Source organism: Phoenix dactylifera, unplaced genomic scaffold (genome assembly GCF_009389715.1).
Source record: "Phoenix dactylifera cultivar Barhee BC4 unplaced genomic scaffold, palm_55x_up_171113_PBpolish2nd_filt_p 000046F, whole genome shotgun sequence".
NCBI lineage: Eukaryota > Viridiplantae > Streptophyta > Magnoliopsida > Arecales > Arecaceae > Phoenix > Phoenix dactylifera.
The window spans coordinates 700075-719193 of record NW_024067669.1 but is presented as its reverse complement, the minus strand read 5'-3'; the positions used below and the strand labels follow the sequence as shown (position 1 = coordinate 719193).

Genomic DNA, 19119 nt, shown 5'->3' with positions numbered 1-19119 from the left:
ATTGCTGATGTGCATTAAGATAAAAATATTAAAGTTCATTTAGAAAACTGTTAATTATTTTAGGAGGCCATGTTAAAATTAATTAGGAAAATTTATCTTTCAAAAATATTATCCACTCGTTAATTATTTTAAAAAAAATATTGACCATTAAATTTTATTTTTTAAAATTTTATGAACATTTCAGATATTTTTATTTTTTAAAAATTTTTGGAAAGATGTTTAGTTTTCTAAAGATATAGAGTTAAAGATAGATATAGAGTTAAGAGTAAATTATAAAATTCTCTCCAAAATTTACGTTTATTACATTTACATCCGATAGTTTGTAAAACCTATACTTACATTTAGTTAAATTAATGGAATTAGCAAATTTATTCACCTCATATGAAAAGTTAAAATTATCTTAAGTGAAAGAATGATGCATATATTTTCTATATCCTTGAGTGGTTGTTATATCACGTAAAGTTATTTAGTTTCTATTAATAATTTATAGTTAACTAATATTTTATTAAATTAAAAATTAAAGTATTAGATAAAAATAAATTTCATAAGAGCAAGTATTGATTTTTCAACCAATAAATATAATTTATCACTGGTCTCGGAGAGATATTTATAATTTCAATTAGAGTTAGAAGATGGAGATAGAGATACTATATTAAATAATTTCTTATACTGTATTATTTTAATCTGTGTCCTGCTGTCCCTGCTGTCCCCTTTGCCGTCCAGCTGAGGCATGGCGTCCCCTTCCGTCTCTTCTCCCCTGTTCCTGCTCCGTTATCCTTCTCTCCTTTCCCGTCCTCTCTTTTTCTATTGAGACTTTTGAAAGACAGAGAAGAAGCGAATAGGGGGTTGGCGAGGAAGGCGAGAGAGAAAGAGAGATGGCGATCCTGTACGCTTTGGTGGCGCGGGGCTCGGTGGTGCTGGCGGAGTTCAGCGCGACGCCGACGAACGCCAGCGCGATCGCTCGCCAGATCCTGGAGAAGATCCCGGGCACCAACGACAGCCACGTCTCCTACTCCCAGGACCGCTACGTCTTCCACGTCAAGCGTACCGATGGGATCACCGTCCTCTGCATGGCCGATGACACCGCCGGCAGTGAGTATTCCCTCTCTCTCTCTCCTTCTGCCCTTTGATTCGATTATATATTCGATTCCTGGGTGGATTGGATGCAAAGTCGGCGCCTTTGGTGGCTGGTCAATTTTTTATCCGTTGGGATCCCATCGTCTATCTTTTCTTGGAATCGACCTTTGAGGATCTTGGTGGTTCCATTGCTTAGATTTGGCCGTGGTTGCAAGAAAGTCGATAACTTGGTGCAAGATTCTATGACTTAGTGATATTTTTATTATGGATTGCCTTGTGTTATGAAGAAAATTTCTTGAAACCTAGGGAAAGATGTATACCTTATCTGATCTATTAACTGTTAAGAAGTTGATAATTGAGCTTAGTGATGTTGTCTTTTGTCCTCACTTCCTGAGTTTCATTTTTTTTCTTTTTCCTTTTTCTTTTCTGAATTCATACTTAAAATTCAGTTATACCTGATGTCATAATACCTATATAATGTGTAATATTATCAAATATTACTCTCGTTCTTTAAACTTGTCTAGAGCTTGTTGCTGTTAAGGAAATTCCAATTTTTGACCAAAAGCTCATTAAGATGGTATGAGCATGTGCAGTAAAAATCTGAGTGACTTTAGTAAGGAGAGAGACTCAAATTTGTCTAGAATGGTCTAGAAAATAAAGGAGAAGGTATAGGCTATAATGGGCGAACGTTGTGAGAAAGGATTGGGAAAACCTTTTAAATAACATTAAGGGCAACCTTTGATAGGAATGGTTAGTGAATAACTCTTCATAAAGCTAGACTTAAGCTTGTATGGTGATCCATAAATTTTATATAAAATTCTTGCATCTTAACTGCTCATTCAAATTTTAAAAGGGACGGTAGTGGGTTAAGCCGAGTCTGGTTAGGAGTACTGCCTACACCTGCATATATATACTTGACCCGAGCTAATGCAACCATCTTGCATTTCTTTTTTTTTGATGTACACATTCAGGAGGGTGGGTTTTCTCTGATCCCACCAAACCCATTCATGAAACATATTACTAAAAATATATGTTTAGTTTAAAAGCACAATGTCCAATATTCCCAGATAATTTTGAGTTGGAACTATGGCTATATGAAGAAAAAATATACAGTCTAATAGACTGTGGATTTATGTACAAAAGCTCATCAAACCCTTCTCCTCATTCCCAATTTGGAGAGAAATAAGCACCTAATTCTACTTACTTTACAATATAGAAAGAGAGAGAGAGAGATAGAGAGGAATGATAGAAGCATGACAGGCCATTTTCATATCTTGTTTTCATCTTTTGGATTATTTTGTGCTGACAACCCTTAGTTTCTTGTTGATGACAAGCCACATTGGCACTCACAAGCACTGAAAGAATAAAGAGTTCCGTAAGTGAGATTTGCTGAAACATTGAAGGTTACTCATAGCGAGGGAGTAAGCCAGGATTTTAAGCCTATTTTTTGGTAATATGTTGAGAATCTTCTAACTAGAGCTTTCAAAATCTTGTGTAATGTATAAAAGTCCAATGCGTAGGACCAAGCTATTGCAAGATGTGGGTGTGGGCCTGAATGGATGCAGGAATTAATTGTTGAGTTGGTTGCATGTTATTTCAAGCAACCTGTATAGGCTAGCCATTAGTCCGTTGCACTAACCATAAATTGGTAGTTGCTAAATTTTCTGTTCATCTGCATTATTTGAGTTAATTGCTGATATCGTAACTTGATAATTTATGTAGCTTATTTTTTTGCATGTGCAAAGATTTGTCAACATTTCACTTTTAGCCTTCTTTCCTACTTATGATGGTAGTTTAAAATGCCTTTCTTAATTGTCATGCCTCCAGCTGTGGTTTGAAGTTATTCTATCTCATCGATATGTACTGGGATTGCATAAAAAAAGATGAAAATATGACCTTTATTGCTAAATATATATATTATTAAGTGACAGTCTTAATTTCTTGCAATATAACTTGTTTGTGACTTTGTTCTCTCAATGGAGCAAGGTATGCATTCGCAATAGCTAATACCAGCATCTACTGATGTGTTTCCAGTCAAGTAAATTATCCTTTTGGTTCAGAAGATCCTTTCAGACAGCCCAAGAGAAATATATAAAGCAAAGCTGAGGCCCTCTTTTAACTAACATATAAAAGCTTCTCTCTAGTGTAGATCAGCTAGGTAGTGCATTGAACTATCTTGAACATGCAAATTGAAGTTTATTCAAGGACATGAAAGAGTACAATGATGAAGTAGTTGGCCATACACTGCAATAAGAATGCAACCATCGATGGCCAAGTTTTTACTAAAAACTTGCAATTAGGATATTAATGTCACTCTATCTGAGAAATCATATAGTATACAGTATGTTATGAGCTCGTGGGCTTTGAGTTGCTCTTTTCTCATTGGGGCCATCAAAGGATTGTATACCGTGTCAAGGCTGTATCTCCCTAGCACTGGCATGGTAAATACTGTACTGTGCCAGGGCCTGCTTGACAGGCATTTGCCTAGCACTAGCAGGCAGCCCATACCATGCCAATACTGAGTGCCAGTAGGGCAACAACCTAGTATGCAAATTGTCCCTTATCGAGCATGCAGCCTCAGAGTAAGGTGATCTTAATGATTGCTAGGAGAAGACAAGTTCCTTTTCTATTGATGTCTTTAGTAGCTCTTTGTTATATTTCTTTTGTTGAGTGTTCACTAGGCATTGTCATTGACAGACTGCTAGCTGCACTCCTTTACCTGTGCTTCTATGAACTCATTTTCCAAATTTAATGTTATTATGAGATAAATATATTGTTCCTCCTCATCTTATTCTTTTTTAGACATTTTAAATTTGAGAACTTTGGTAAACTTCCTAGAGGTGATTCTAGGTTTTTTCCTCCCATTTCTTTCGTACGTAACTGTTGGTAATACTCTTGAGGCCACTATGATTACCCTTTACAGAATCCATATGCAATATACAGGGAACTTTAAAGGATTTCTTTATGACGTCATCTTTCAAAGATGCTACTTCTCTAGGATAACAAATAATAAATAAATTTCAGTGCAGATTGAGTGGATTTTGGATTGAGCATATAACAATATGTGATTTTGTTTTAAGTTTATCATGTAAATGATGAATTTCCTCTTACGAGTCCCATTGCATTGATACTGTAAAGTTCTGTTTGTCACTCGTATTAATAATGCTAACCTGATAATACACATGCTCTTATTCTGCTCTTGCACTCCTCCTTTACATATTATTTTGAAGAGGGAGGGCATTCGGCAATAGTATATTACATCTCAAGTTCCTGCTCGCAGACCATTTATTTTCATATCCTTTTTTTATCAAGACATATGCCATACTAAATTCATTGAATTACTTGTACAGGAAGAATTCCTTTTGCATTTCTTGAGGATATTCATGGAAGATTTGTGAAGACATATGGTCGCGCTTGTCACACGGCTCTTGCTTATGCAATGAATGATGAATTTTCAAGGATCTTGAGTCAACAGATGGACCATTACTCAAATGACCCTAATACAGATAGGATAAACCGTATCAGAGGTGAAATGAGTCAGGTAGAGTTCAAATGCTTCTGCATTTTACTAATTACTATGAACATGCATTACGCATGGAAGTAAGTATGATTTTATTTTTCAGAGAAGTATATGTTAAATTTATTTTTAATTAGCAAGATCTAAAAATGCATCATATTTGAACTTAACAAATTGAGGCTAAAAATTCAATCAATGATGTATCCTTACTTGAACTAATAAACCAATACTATGAAAAAGGGACTTGCATGATCCTCCAAATAAATTTACAAAACAAAGAATTAAAGGAAATGTTTGATGATCAAACTAAGAATTCAATAGAAGAAAGAATTGGGTTACATCACTATGACTCCATCTTATATGACTTTGTATAAATTTTTGGTCTGCAAAAAAGAAGCAAAGAGAAATCAATAAATCAATAGAGTAAACATACATTAAAATAGTTCATAGAATAAGGAAACGGGAAATAAAATAAATATACAAACTTGTTCTTGGCTACGGTAATTTTTCTTTAGATTTTTCCACTTCTTCTAGGTCCCTACAAAAGGACTTCCAGTCATCCTTTAAAGAACAAAATAAAATGAAAACTTGAAATATGAAATGATTAAGGTCAAGGAAAAGATAATGTACTAGGTTGGGATAGTGATGCTTTATCTAATGTCTGTTTTAGCGTAGACTTTGTGATACAGTTTGCTGCAAAAACAAGATAAGATGCAAATTAGTAGGGTATGATAAACTAAAGAATAAATTGCCTAAAGAGAGAATATAAGAGCACTAGAGTGAAGAAGGGGTGTTTGATAGAAAGGGGAAATGTCATTAGAGATACAGAGTTGGGAGAGCGAAGGGCGGGGTGTTTGGGGATCGGAATGAAAAGAGAGATGAGGGGGAATGGGATGTTTGAGAATGCGCTGGCGTGCGCTTGCGAGAGAGAGAGAGAGAGAGAGAGAGGTCAGATAAGATAAGAAAAGCAAATAAGGAAGATGATAAACAAACATAAGAGGTAACAGAGTGGTGGCAGCTTCCTTTCTATTCAAAGAATCCTGTTTTTTTATCATGGACTTGATGACATTGCATCATCAAGATTCTTGTCTTTGGTATGTCACCAATCAAGAATTTTAAAGAATTTTTTAATGTTTTACAAAATGTCTGTGACTTCTATATGGAAATTAATACCTGGTCCTTCCTTTTACCACGATTTTTCATGTAATCCATTACAAAGCATCTTATATGTAGTCCTTATACATAGTAAGACCTGATCTTTACACAGTTTATAGCTTGTTTTATACACACTTATGCGCGGTCTAGGGATTAAACATTAAATCGCCATCAAAATCAAGGACCGAAAGTAAAAATTTCAGTTAACAGAGATTAAACATAAAATGGCAGTCAACCAGGGGGCATACCCCAATTTTATAGTTTGTTTACTGCATCTTTTCTGAAGTGGGACCTGCTTACCTGATACTTTCCTAGTCTATTAGAATTAAGAGGCTAAAATACAGACTCTAAAACAAGCTCTTCACCATGAATACATACAATAATAGAAGAGTACTGCTCAAATGAGGGGAACCCACTAATTAGGCGCTTTTCCCTTTCAAACAAATGTACTATTTAAGTGCCTTTCAAAGAAGTTTTACCTGTCTGATGTAATCCTTGCATAGAAACAAAGAATACGGGAAAGCAAATATGAATAGCAACATCAGTAGAAAGTTCCTGAATTGGCTTATTCACATTCCAAGACTTAGAAACTTAATCACTTTGTTTTGTTAGTTCCTCATGAAAAACAAAGGTCCTATATTTGCAATACTCTACTTCTAGACTGATATTCTTTCTGTTTTACAAGCATTTGCAATGGACTGGATGGAGCGTTTCTTCCACCTGTTTATTTTTTGATCCATATTCTATTATTCATTTGCTCTGATGTAAAACCTGAGCATCATATCTTAATAATTTGTAATAATTTTAAGCTTTCGACAATTTAGATGGTGTTTGTTGATGGTCCTCACATTTGATGACTGTTTCCCAGGTGCGCAATGTCATGATAGAGAATATAGACAAGGTACTTGAAAGAGGAGATCGGCTGGAATTGCTGGTTGATAGAACTGCAAATATGCAAGGAAACACAATTCGCTTCAGAAAACAAGCTCGCCGTTTCAGGAACACTGTGTGGTGGCGGAATGTTAAGCTCACGTATGCAGTTCCTCGACCTAAATTATTAATTCAAAACTCTATAGTTTTAGTGCACTTAATTTACTGATGTTTCTTTTTTCTTTTTTCATTGAATGAGACATGACAGTTATTGGATTAGCAAAATTAGAGATCTCAAATACATAAGAAGTCAGCTTCTTGACAAAAAAATATGCCATTGCTTCAGAAAGTTTCTTTTTAACTAGTGAGGACGAGAACTAAAAGCATGGACATGTAAATTTGCTGATCACAGTGAGCAGCATGACACATGTATCATGTTGTACTGAAGTGACAGTCGCCACTGATTGACAAGATAGGATACATAGAATCACTAAAAGATGTGCAAATAGCTTGCTTAGAATTCAAATTTTCCTTCGTTTTATTTGTGTGGGTTTTTGGGGATTTTTTGACGGAGCAGCTTTTCTTTGAATGTTGGCAAGTAGAAAGCTGTTATTTTGAACAGACTTATGATTTGGAACCCGAAAACATCCTGAACCATACTAAAAAATTAAATAAGTCTACTACTCTACCAATTTACCAGTTTACATACTGAAATGAATCTAATTTGGTTATAGGTAAACAATCTTCTTATTTCTGGTTGATGTCTTTTGGAGCCTTTCTAGAGCAAATACATTTCTATTGGAAAAATAAAATATCTCATAGTAGTGTGCCATAATTAATTGCAGAAAACCCTAATTAGATTAGTGATACAGATGTTGATATGAAAACTTGTGAACTACAAATTTTGTTTTCTACTCCATATGTTCCTGTTTTCTTGGTGTCAATCTCATTAGATTCATTACTCATGCCCTTACCTACATCAATCGGTACTTTTGCTTCCTGCTTTTTATTATCAGCGAAATCTTACCTCCTCTGATCATTTACATTTTTCATCAAGCTTATTTGTGCCTCTTCTAAGAACTTATTGGTTCTTTTTTGTGCGTTTGCTGAAATTTTAGTTTTTGGCTTGGCATAAGAGCACCATCTAATTTGGATAATATATACATCTTGCAGGGTTGCATTGATTCTCCTCCTTTTAGTCATAATTTATGTTGTACTTGCTTTTGTGTGCCACGGGATCACTCTGCCCTCTTGTATCCGGTAATGATGGTTACAGGTAGTAGTTATCATGTTTCTTTTGTGTTTTGGTTGTCATTTATTTTCCCAATGTGAATAAGCTTGCACATTATTGGTTTGGGCTGACCGACCATGTTCGGAGTGTCGCTTGCAGCATGTTTGTTGTGCCTCTGGTGTGGAGACTTGTGTTCCAAGATGTAATATTGTACTATAAAATCTGATGTCTGATTTTATAGCATTGTTGAATATAAGGAACTCTTGATGAAATATTTCCTGCATACACCAGACCGTCAAAGCGCATGAATGAGACTTTCGGATGCTGAAATTTGAGGGCAACTCGGATGATCGACTGCAGGAGAAATAAGCAAGAGTTGCTATTAATTTTCTAGTACTTGCTGCTATTTTAGCCAAATCAGAAATGGGGTTGGTTTAGCTCACTGCAGAGCCGAGACAAGAATATCCACCGAGTGTGACGCGACGGTGGACGATGCAGGTAATGCTGTTTCATGCGAAAGTGATCATCAAGAGGATACGGTTTAGACTCTATTTTCCAGCCAAGACTCGCAGCGTATTTCTCCTCACAAACAATTAGTATTCAGAGTCTTCCTTATACCATATTTGGACAGGCTCGTGCAATATTTGGGAAGGTTTACCTCTTTTTTGGTCTGACCCTCAGCATGCAATGTCCATTAAAATCAGCCGGCAAAAAGGATAACCTGCCAAGTTCACTCGACTAATTTCGCCGAAAAGAGCAGGGGAATGAAGTGTCCAACTAAGCAAGCTGGCATCCACCTCAAGAGACTCCACATTATAAGGGGCATACAACCAGGGCAGCTACTAAAAGAAAACCGTGGTTGGACAGTTGCAGCCCTCTTCCTCATTCTCCTATTATCCACCCTATGCAATCCCATGGCCTGAGGAGCCAAGCTAAAAACCACCGAAATTCCCCCTCAAAGATGCCCAGGGGACACGGTCAAGCTCATCGTCTGCTGGGAGAAGACTTGCCTGGAAACACTGGAAAGGTTGGTCGTAGGATGGCTGCATGCGAGCAGGTGTCTTGCTCTTCTTGAAAGGCATAACAAATGTCAGAAGGTGATCATCACATAGTCCCACATCAGCTGATGAATGGATGCCACATAGGTTTATAAGTCTGGATCGATCCACTACTCAGTCGCTTAAGACTGCGAATCCATGGTAGATGATGTTCGAGGCCAGGTCCGGGGAAACGTCACAGCTTTATCAATCGTGCGAGTCCCTCACTGGAACGCCAAGATCACATGAGACCCACGCCATAGGCGGGCGGCGTCCCTTTCGAGTAGGAGAGAGCGTTAGGGCTGTGGGTCCGTGTCAAACTGCTTGCCTTCGCACACAAGTTAAAAAGGGGATTTTTGCTGGATGTCCGCATTCAGAGGCTGCGGCTATCAGCTTGTAAAAAGTCTCTGTAAGGTCCCAGATGGGTTTAAGAACAAGAGGTCAGCGGCCATAATTGCATTACGGTAACCACAAAACTGAAATCAAAGCGTTGCAAGCAAGAAGAGATATTCTGCATTTCTTTTCCTGAATCAATGTATTTTCCAAAAGCTTTTTCCAAAGGAACTAATCTCTCTCTGCTCGAGTCTGAGCATCTCAAACTCAAAAGGTGCGCACCTGCATATTAAAACAATGTGCAGCGCCACCGCAACCTGAACAATGAAAAACACTGATTAGACGATCACTTGAACTTATGGTACACATAACTCTACGATTCTCCTCTAGATAATATTCCGTAGGGGTTGGGAATGCTAATCAACTATGTCATTGGTACAATCAACATGTGCGTCTCAATTTTACACCTCCAGGGACGAATGCAACATGTCTACACTGTTTCAATTTGACGAGAGCATCCTGTATTCTCCCAAGTAGGAGATCAACATAAATGGCTGCAAGTGTAGCTCTAGGATTGTTAGGCAATGCCGAAAGAGCTTCCTTCACGTACCGGCTAGCCTGCTCGTGATTCCCCTGCAATATGGACATCGTAGCAAGATTTACATAAAGGACCCCACGAGCCTCTTCAGGCTTCAGGAACACTGTACCTTGAGGCTCCTCTAAACTAGTTTTGGCATTCAAATGACCGCCCAACTCCTCACCATCTCCACCTTTCTCCATTCTCCATAAGTCTCTGTCTTCATCACTGTATGGAAACTGAACTTCGTTCTTGTCTGAAATATAGATTGATAGATGTTCAGCAGCTTCTTTAGGTCGGTTCAGGTGGCAAAGAGCTTCAGCAGCATAAATATGACTAAGAAAATTGTAAATTCTAGAGCAGTCTGGCAAATGCTGAAGTGCTTTTGCAGCAGCTAATGCTTTCAAAGGATTTTCAAGGCTCAACTCCACATAAGCTAAGTCACCAAGAACAGCCTGCTTTATCAGGTTGTTTACTTTCTTGCATGTGTCCTCGTATGCAGTGACAGAACTCTGCAAGGTTGAGCTCGAGCTCGTACCTCCTTTAACTTCTTTAGAATCACCATTTGCACCTGCTGCTGCAGAGGCTGATGTTGCATTGGATGCCTTTGAATCTCCAGATAATGCGTTCCTGTGGCTTGAGTTCCTGGCACCAAAGGAGATTTCTTGGCCGCCGCCATCTTCCTTATTGGAGTCCGAAGCGCCAGATTTTGTCGGTTCAAAGTTATTCAGCAAATGCAGAGCATTAAGCAGACACTGCCGGGCAAATGGAAGCGAGAGCCTGAACTGACCATCAAGACTGATTGCACCATCTTCTCCTGGGCCATCTGAACACCTATATTTCAGGTTCTTTTCATCAATCACCAGTTGCCTCCATCTGCCTGTACCAACAACATGAACTTTAACCTCCTCGCCACCTGATGATGAAGCACCACTAGGTTGTAAAAGCCCCTTCTCTAAAGCTGAAAGGCAGCATTCAGCAAACCGGAGCCACAGAAGGGGCCTGTTCAAAAAAATTGATCGGGCTTTATTGAAACAACGAGCTGCAACCAGTGGCTTTCCACAAGCTAGATATTGTAGCCCACAGTTGTATAAAATAACAAGAGATTTATCCTGTGAAAAGGTAGGAAGCTTCAGAGGCTTCTCAGGATGAAGTAACGTACTGCTTTTCAGTGCCCTACAAAAGGACAGAGTTGAAATGTTGTGTTTCCCAAGCTGGTGATATATACAACCAAGGTTGTTATTGAACATACTAAGCATTCCTGCTTCTGTCCTGTTACTAGACGTCATCAACAGTTTTATAGCCTTTCGATGGTTACCACGAGCATATTCTACCTGCGCCTTCAAAAGAAGTGCTGCAGATGAATCTCTGCACCGTGCAATGTTCATAGCAAGCTTAACTTCACGCTTTGCAGCCTTCAGGTTCCTTGTAAGAAGAAGTAGTCGGACCTTGTAAAGATGCAAATTTAGTTTCAGATCAATGGCCGAAGCGGCTCGATCAGCTGATGAATTTGAACAATCATTCAAGGCAGACCTGCCCAAATTCTGAGTTCCAGTATCCAATGTTGAGTACAATGTCTCATACTCCAGCGTGTCATCCAATAAAGTTCTTGTCAGAACATTCTCGGAAACAATTGCACTGCTACTTGAATCTGAACCAGAGGCATCTGGACCGATTGTGTTACTTGTTGCAGAAATTTTGGATCCATGGTTAGACTGATGTTGATTAATGCTTCCATTATCAACTTGATTTATCATGTGTCGAACACCAAAAGACTTTTCCATATACTGAATTACATCCTGAAAACAAAAGAATAGGTTATTATAACAAAGTAAGAATCAAGTCCTAAACAAATGAAATAGAAAGCATCAAAACCATAGGACAGCCAAAAAATCCCAGACAACTATCATACTGGAGATCTAAAAACCACGAAAGTATTAAAATCAATAGAAGACCAAAATCATGTTTGACATGAAAAGATATGTGTCTAACAAAAAAGCAAAAAAAATTCTTACCACGCAAAACATTTGATAGGGGGATATTAATGAAAACAATGAAAGACTAAGATGTGTAAAGAATGAACTAGAAGTATTGACATACCAAGGGCTAAGTTTCATGATGCAGAATGACCAACCAGAACCCAAGTAGATTAGGCTGATCAAACTACTGTTACAAGAAAACCTAGATTAAGGGCACGGTTATGTACAGAGATATGCTTATCTCCCAAAAGTTAAACCGATAAGTCAAACAAAGAAAAGGAATTTCCTAGAACATTAAAATGATGAGCAAATGTTTTGTTGGATTCCAATTGGACAAAGTCTTCCTACAGATCTTCCTGTTATCAACAAAGCTTAATCTATATTAAACAAGAATGACTTCGCACTTTCACTTATGCCCTATAAGAATTCGACCATCAAACAATATATCATGGTTCAACTTCCATAACTTTCTCCCATTTCTTTCAAATCCAGGAACACTGCATGGAACTGCTTATACAGTTCCACCCAGACCCTTCCCCCAAAATATCATGCCTATTTAAAGACCTCGAATCCACTCAGAGACCCCTTCAAAATGACTCGATTTCTCAATCCACCCAATAACTAAATTAGGAGTTCTTTAACTAATCCTACATAAAGAGTCTAAAATGCTATCTTAATCATGATATCTACCATCTATGAAGATGTGGAAGCAGAATAATTGATTTGATAAGATACAGTGTAAGGTGGGAAAAAGAAACCAGGAAAGCATCCTCTCTGCATTTGCCAGTAACAGGCCAAGGTTTAGCAGAGGTATGAGGGTTGGACCAGATTAGACTGACTTTGCTTGGGTGCAGCTCCTGATTTATGATATCACAACCAGGCTGGGCATGGGTCTGCCTTTAGCAAGTCATGGTGAGGTCAGGACCCAGGTCCAGAAGACAGAATACTGGGTTGGGTTGGACTGACCCTAACCTGGCCAATTTGCATCCCTATGCCCAAGGAATGCAGCATAAGGCATTTTATATCCAGCACTGCTACAGAAGCTCCTTACATATAAATTGATGACAGTGAAAGGAAAGACGGTTTTAGCAAAGCCCATAATGGTCGCTAGCAACATGCGGAGAGAGACACTACAAAATTTTAAATATAGAAAAGATAAGCCATCCATCACACTAATCGATGGAAACACTTAAAATCCTCACAAGGTTCTCTCTCTAAAATAAACAGAATTTTAGCAAGTGTATTGAATGTCCACTAGTGAATTTTTTTTTTTTTTATAGAAAAAAGGACTCCAACAACTAAAAAGGGATGGGAAGATAGCGAGGGAGAGACGTAAGACACATTTCTACCGGTGGCTTAAATTTTACCAGTATAAAACACATGGTGGTTCATGTGATATGAAAATTCATATTGTCAATCATAACCAGCACATCTGATGGCAAAAACTAAAGGTTCAAATGTTTTGGATATTTCTTGTATATGCATCAATCGGTCATCATATGGACATTTCTTAGAGGTCTATTTGATGGTTTGGTGCAACTGTGTTTAAAGATATAAACGTCCATGTTTTAAGTCTCAATGCAACACCTTCTTGGTATGGTATGATATACCCCAATAATGGCACATGATACACTGTTGGAAACTTGGAATTACACAGAAAATAGGTGGACGTGTTGGTCCGGCGGCTTACACACCCCTTGTAATGGTACCCTACCGATAGGAACAATACACGCTATACTTCCCATAACAAATTGGCACTTAAAATGCCGGCAAAGATTGTTATCAATGTTGTGGGTGCTAAATTTATGTCTATTCATGCTCATAGGCACCATGATTCACTTGCAGTGTTAAAATTGTCCATCTTGTGACAACTCTGTGCACTGATAATAAACCTCAAATATACCAAATTTGCATTTTTTTTATGTGATATATCACAATTAAATATAGGTCAGGCACTAGTAGGGTTTGGTCTCAACATTCAACTAGTACAGTTGTAGATCAACTATCTAAATATGCATGTGTATGTATACATACAAAGATAGAGAAAAGACAACCAGCAATTCTTTGATTCCTCCACCCACAACAGGTTGTGCTACTGGATCACCAATAAATTGTTGTCACCATCATTCCAAATTATTTATGGGGTGTCTATGTGCCAGCACATGCTTGTAGAGAGAGATAATAATAAATAGCAGGAGGATTTTAAGTCCAAATACTATCAATCAAAAATACATAGGAAGCCAACTTACGATTTCACACCTCATCATCCAACATCTAAATTGCATTGTAATTAAAAAAAATCAAATGTTTTACAGGTGTCCGACAATGCATCAAGTGGTTATAAAATAAAAGATACTAATAAATACAGATGTCTAACAATGCATCAAGCGGTCATAAAATAAAGGATACTAATAAACCCATGAGGCCATAATGCATGGTGGACCATATAAATTAATCTACAGTATCATGTCCAACACAGTTTGAACCTTGCGTACCAAAACTCCTATGAAAGAATCACTGAGGAAACGGTTGTAATTGCTAAGTGAAGACATTGAAGTAAGCCAGGTTAACTATCTCATAGTAAGATGCCGAATTACAAAAGAACTGATTCTTATTCCTCGACCAAATTACTGCAATCAACTTAAAACTTCCCAGAATTTACAACTTTGTACAAACACTATTAAGTTATTTCTAAATGAAGCAACAACATCCAAATTTCATGGTGAAGAAAGCTCCTTTGTTAACACCTAGTCTTCTAACTCAAGGCATCCCTAGTATCCAAATTTCAGTTTAAGATCACTAGTACCCTTTTACATAACAAAATATCTATCATTTAATAGCTACACAAGGCATATTATTGGAAAGCATGATCCCTTCTCCCTAAAGGAAACAAATGCCAACTTCCAAGATATATCAGAAAGAGAATTTATTTTAGCCTTGGAATTCTTATAACCAAAGTTTGATACTTTCTGCCACACATGGTCATTTTATTGACCATAAACATTTAATCTCTGTTTCCGTACCAAGAAATAAAATAAATTAAAAATCAATTGGACAAAAATGAGGAGAACAGAAAACCATGCATTCTCTCTTGTTTGGTTGCTTGACAAAAATGCAAATGGGATCATGTTTTAACAATTTGCTCCTCTTTATTTAAAACTTAAGCTAGTTTAGGAGTAATTTTGGGAATTATATAATATGTTTTATCACAATTTTCAAACTGAGCCTTTGAAATATGGATAGTACTTCTAGGAACCTATTTTCAGCATGATAACATATAGAAGTCTCTTTATTCTAGACATAGGATGTCTTAGGCAGGTCAAACAAGACACTAGGATCAGATATGGAAAGTTCTAGAAAGGATTAAAGTTCTGGCAGGACATCCCGTGGGACATCAGGATGGAGCATTGTCCCCAAGTGTCAGGATAAGACCGTCCCACCATTGCCCAAGTATCCTATATGGCTCTTCCTGAGCATTCCCCACCCCAAGTTCGAGATAAGGCAGGACAATAGTGTGTCCCCTTCCACAAAAAAATGGGATGGCCCTATCCCAAGGGATTTGAATCATTGAGTCTTAAATGCTTTCATACATGGAATTCCACAGATAACAACATGCTGTAGCTTATTTCCTTTTCTTATTGCTTTGTTTCTTGGATTATAAAGTCTCTTTTAGGCAAGATCTAATTAGCATTCTTTTGAGCCCTAAACCAAGCCCTCATATGTCTCCTTAGAAGAAAGGGGTTTTTTGCATTTTTATACTGTGCACACTTGTGCTACAAGGACCTAGGAGAGCCTTAGATATGACGCTTGTTTATTTAGGTAACACAAAGCTATCAAGATATTATCTTCTATTATTTTTATGATTTTCTCTAAATGTCTTTCTTTCTAAATTTCTTTTCTATTAATAAAACTCAAAGTCTCTCTCCTGTAATTATGTTAACCTCATTGCTGACATCTCTTTAGCATTTTTCTGTTTTCTTCAATTAAGATTCCAATATAAGCTAATCAGCCCTGATAAAATAACTACAGAAAACCTGTGATTTCAATTAACTCTTCCTAAGACCTTCAGATCTTCAAACATGTAGCCATGACATACCTCCTATATCAATCTTACACCAAGGTCCATCCTTCATATTTCAAGCTAACAGAGATTTCATATTCTTACTGAAACCAGCAACCTAAATTTTGTTCTTTGCAGTCATGAACCCAATCAAACTCTTTAAAAATTCTTGTCCAATTATCTTCTCAGATCAATTTGACATCAAAACCCTCTTATCTCTGATTGTCCCCTCTTTGGCCATAAATAAAAGTTCTACAGTTAAAATGGAAAATGGTAATGAGATCATGAATACATCTAGATATGCAGCAAAAATCCCAAGCCAATTTTCATATCACAAACATGCACAAAGGACACATGGTTTTTCATGCAATGTTATCAGATAATTGGCCCTTAACATGTCCACAAATCAAGCTTTAAGCAATACGATATAGAAAATACTTTGAACTCATGCACCTTTTCTTAATGGTGCTTCCTCCTATATCAGTAAAATAGTCATATAACAGATATATCAGAGCCGATAAAGTTGGCAAGTTAATTATTCTGTTTAACGAAAGTACAAGTTCTTTACTGGGTACTTGCAAGCACTACATAGCAATGGAATTAATAAGACACATATTGGCACTAAAAGCAACCTTCGTTATGCCCTGATATGGCGAATTAGTTTTCTTTACTTTCTTAACCATCAATCTATCTACTATTTACGGCATGACTTCACCTCATTTGCAATGTGAACTGCTATTAGAGAAACAAGCCATTTCAACAATAGAGTAGATCATAAAATGACGACCAGTAAATCCACATAAATAAGTTCAAAGTCCAAATCATAATAGCACTCTATATGGGGCTTCCAACAAAGGAGGTGCGAAACTGCAAATCCAGACCATGCATTTTTCCAAAAAATGTCTCTAATGCTGAATAGCAAACGGATCGCATGGCACCTATTTCATAAGCAGCAAACAAAGAAATAGCATATGCATAAAACAGATGAAAAAAAACTCGCAAGTATCTGGAGGTCGATACTACAATTGCTTAGACATTAGTGGTAGAAGGAATTATTCCCCTGCTACTTTATATATATTCTTGCAATATATGTAAGAAAAGTTTAGCCAATGTAATGCTTTCAAGCATAATTCTCCATCTATTATGGAGCTCCTCAGCACAGAATACCTAATTGATACTAAGGCAGGAAAAGAAAGCACTGGCACCTCCAGTGTATGAACTTACTGCAGCTTTTGATGCATCTTGGCAAGCTAATGCAACATCCAGTAAAAGAAGCATACATGATGAGCTGTTGCCTGCACGGAAACAAATACCATATCAGGAAAACAACAAAGCAGATACAACTATAATTAAAATAAAAATTGTTTTAAGTGAGTAACCTCATCAATGGGTTCTATATTTTGATATAATCGTTCTAGAACTGATAAAGCGAGTGCGTATTCATGGAGATGGTAGAGAATGACTGCCTGTAGACCACCGAAGTAATAGCATCAGTATCAGAACCACTTTTAATTTCCCTTCAAAACATACTGGAACAAAACTTATTGAGAAAATGATGAAATATACCGAAACATACAATGTTCAGCACTACAACAGAGTGTAATAGTCATCTGCATAAATAGTGTTGCCGATATTTGGAGCAGATAATTGGGGTAGCATAGTACTATTGACTTTAGATCCCAAGGTTGTATTGCTACTTATGTTGTTTCCAACTTCCATCCGCTCTACAGAAGCACGAGCAAGGTCTTCACTTCTCTTCTATATGATTTTTAATAAATTGGTGCATAAGATGCAAATTTGCAAAATTAAAATAAAGGGGATTATTAGTATAACTTCAAACTTCCAGGAAAAAAAGAGAGATGGCCAAGATAAAGGGACTGTACCAAAATTAATGTGAACAGGTTATTGAGAAATTGCATAGTTTCTTATATGCTTTTCTAAATAGAGACTGAATGACAAAATGGAAATATAAAGAAACAATGTACATAAGGACAAGTAAGAGGTGTTCCGAATGGTGAAGATTAAGCAATACACGATACAGATATATAATAAATGTTAGGCCTCAAGTATCCGAATTCTGATATAACAAAAACTTAGACATCTCAAACTTAGTAAATCTTCTAACTCGAATTAACAATCAGAGAATATAGCAGATAACAGTAATCAATGGGTCCGCAACTTATCTTGCATCTTGCATTTAGGAACAACACTTAAATATGGAGCAAATATAGAATATCGTGCCAACTTTATCTTAGGCAATAAGTGGTACATGAACCATTGAAACATATTTAGGCATTTAACATGTACTCCAAATTTAGCATATTAGCAGTTATTAATATTTAATCTAATCGAAAAAAAGCAAGGTTTAAAGTCAAGGTCCTAGTGACAAAAACTGATTGAAGAACAAGTTTGTATGGTACCAACACTTGAAGATGCGGTGGCATCCCGGTTAGGATTGGAACTAGGCCAGGCCGACTCGGGTTTTCCTACTGCCTGAGCCCATCTTGAAAAATAAAAAAAGAATTCAAGCTTCAGGCCAAGCTTCAGCCCAAAAATTTTACCAAGCTCCAACCCCAACTGGACTTGAGCTCAAACCTGAGCCTTGCTCCAAATGGACCAAACCTAATTGAGCTTGGTGGGGCCAAAAAGCTTGTACCAGCCCAAATCACAAACCCTAACCCCTTTACGAAAAAAAAAGGGGACCATCACCACTTGCCATTGCCACCTTTCAAGCTCCTTCCTGCTGGGCCCATGTAAAATTGAGAGAGGAGAGGGAGAGATCTAGACAGATCTAGATCCAAGAAGAAAGAGAAGAAGATCGAGAGAGACTTACAGAGAATGGATAGATCGGGAAGGAGAGAGAAGGGGGGGCAGAGAGAGGAGACACTGGGGGAGAGAGAAGATTGAGAGCAAGGAGAGAGAAGAGGGAGAGTGGGGTGACGAGGGCAGAGGAGAGAGATCAAGGGAGAGAGTGAGAGAGGATAGGGAGGGAGAGACAACAAGAGAGGACAGAGAGAGGAAGAGAGATCGAGGGAGACTAATGAGAGAGAGATTGGAGAAATCGCGAGGGAAGGGCAGGAGAAGATTGATAGAGAGAGAAGAGAGATTGAGAGAGAGGAGGCGCTAAGAGGAGAGAGGGAGAGAGAAAGAGGGGGAGGAGAGAAGAGATCAAGAGAGAGATCGGAGAGAGAGAGGGGATACAGAGCCGGAGGTGGTGGTAGGCGAGGAGGGGGGATAAGAGATTTGGGGTGGGTCAAGGCTCGAACTTCTTTAGGCTCTACAA

At 37.7% G+C, this 19119-nt stretch overlaps 2 protein-coding genes across 3 annotated transcripts; one reads left to right on the top strand and one right to left on the bottom strand.

Annotated features, from left to right (window-relative positions):
- The first annotated feature begins 680 nt into the window (after positions 1-680).
- On the top strand, positions 681-8133 carry LOC103710126 (vesicle-associated membrane protein 711). Its single transcript, XM_008795743.4, has 4 exons — positions 681-1092; positions 4428-4618; positions 6618-6781; positions 7793-8133. Exons 1-4 carry the CDS (start codon positions 876-878, stop codon positions 7881-7883), a joined length of 663 nt encoding a protein of 220 aa, XP_008793965.1. The 5' UTR covers positions 681-875; the 3' UTR covers positions 7884-8133.
- A 293-nt stretch (positions 8134-8426) lies between these two features.
- On the bottom strand, positions 8427-18679 carry LOC103710124 (CCR4-NOT transcription complex subunit 10-like). Of its 2 annotated transcripts, none has more exons than XM_039115970.1 (4): positions 17403-18679; positions 17216-17302; positions 17061-17131; positions 8427-11596 (listed from the first exon to the last, which is right to left on the bottom strand). In XM_039115970.1, exons 3-4 carry the CDS (start codon positions 17112-17114, stop codon positions 9662-9664), a joined length of 1989 nt encoding a protein of 662 aa, XP_038971898.1. In that variant the 5' UTR covers positions 17115-17131; positions 17216-17302; positions 17403-18679; the 3' UTR covers positions 8427-9661. The 2 variants fall into 2 exon arrangements, with proteins under 2 accessions (XP_038971898.1, XP_026661637.2); XM_026805836.2 differs by having other exon boundaries at positions 17413-18679.
- Between the last annotated feature and the right edge of the window lie 440 nt (positions 18680-19119).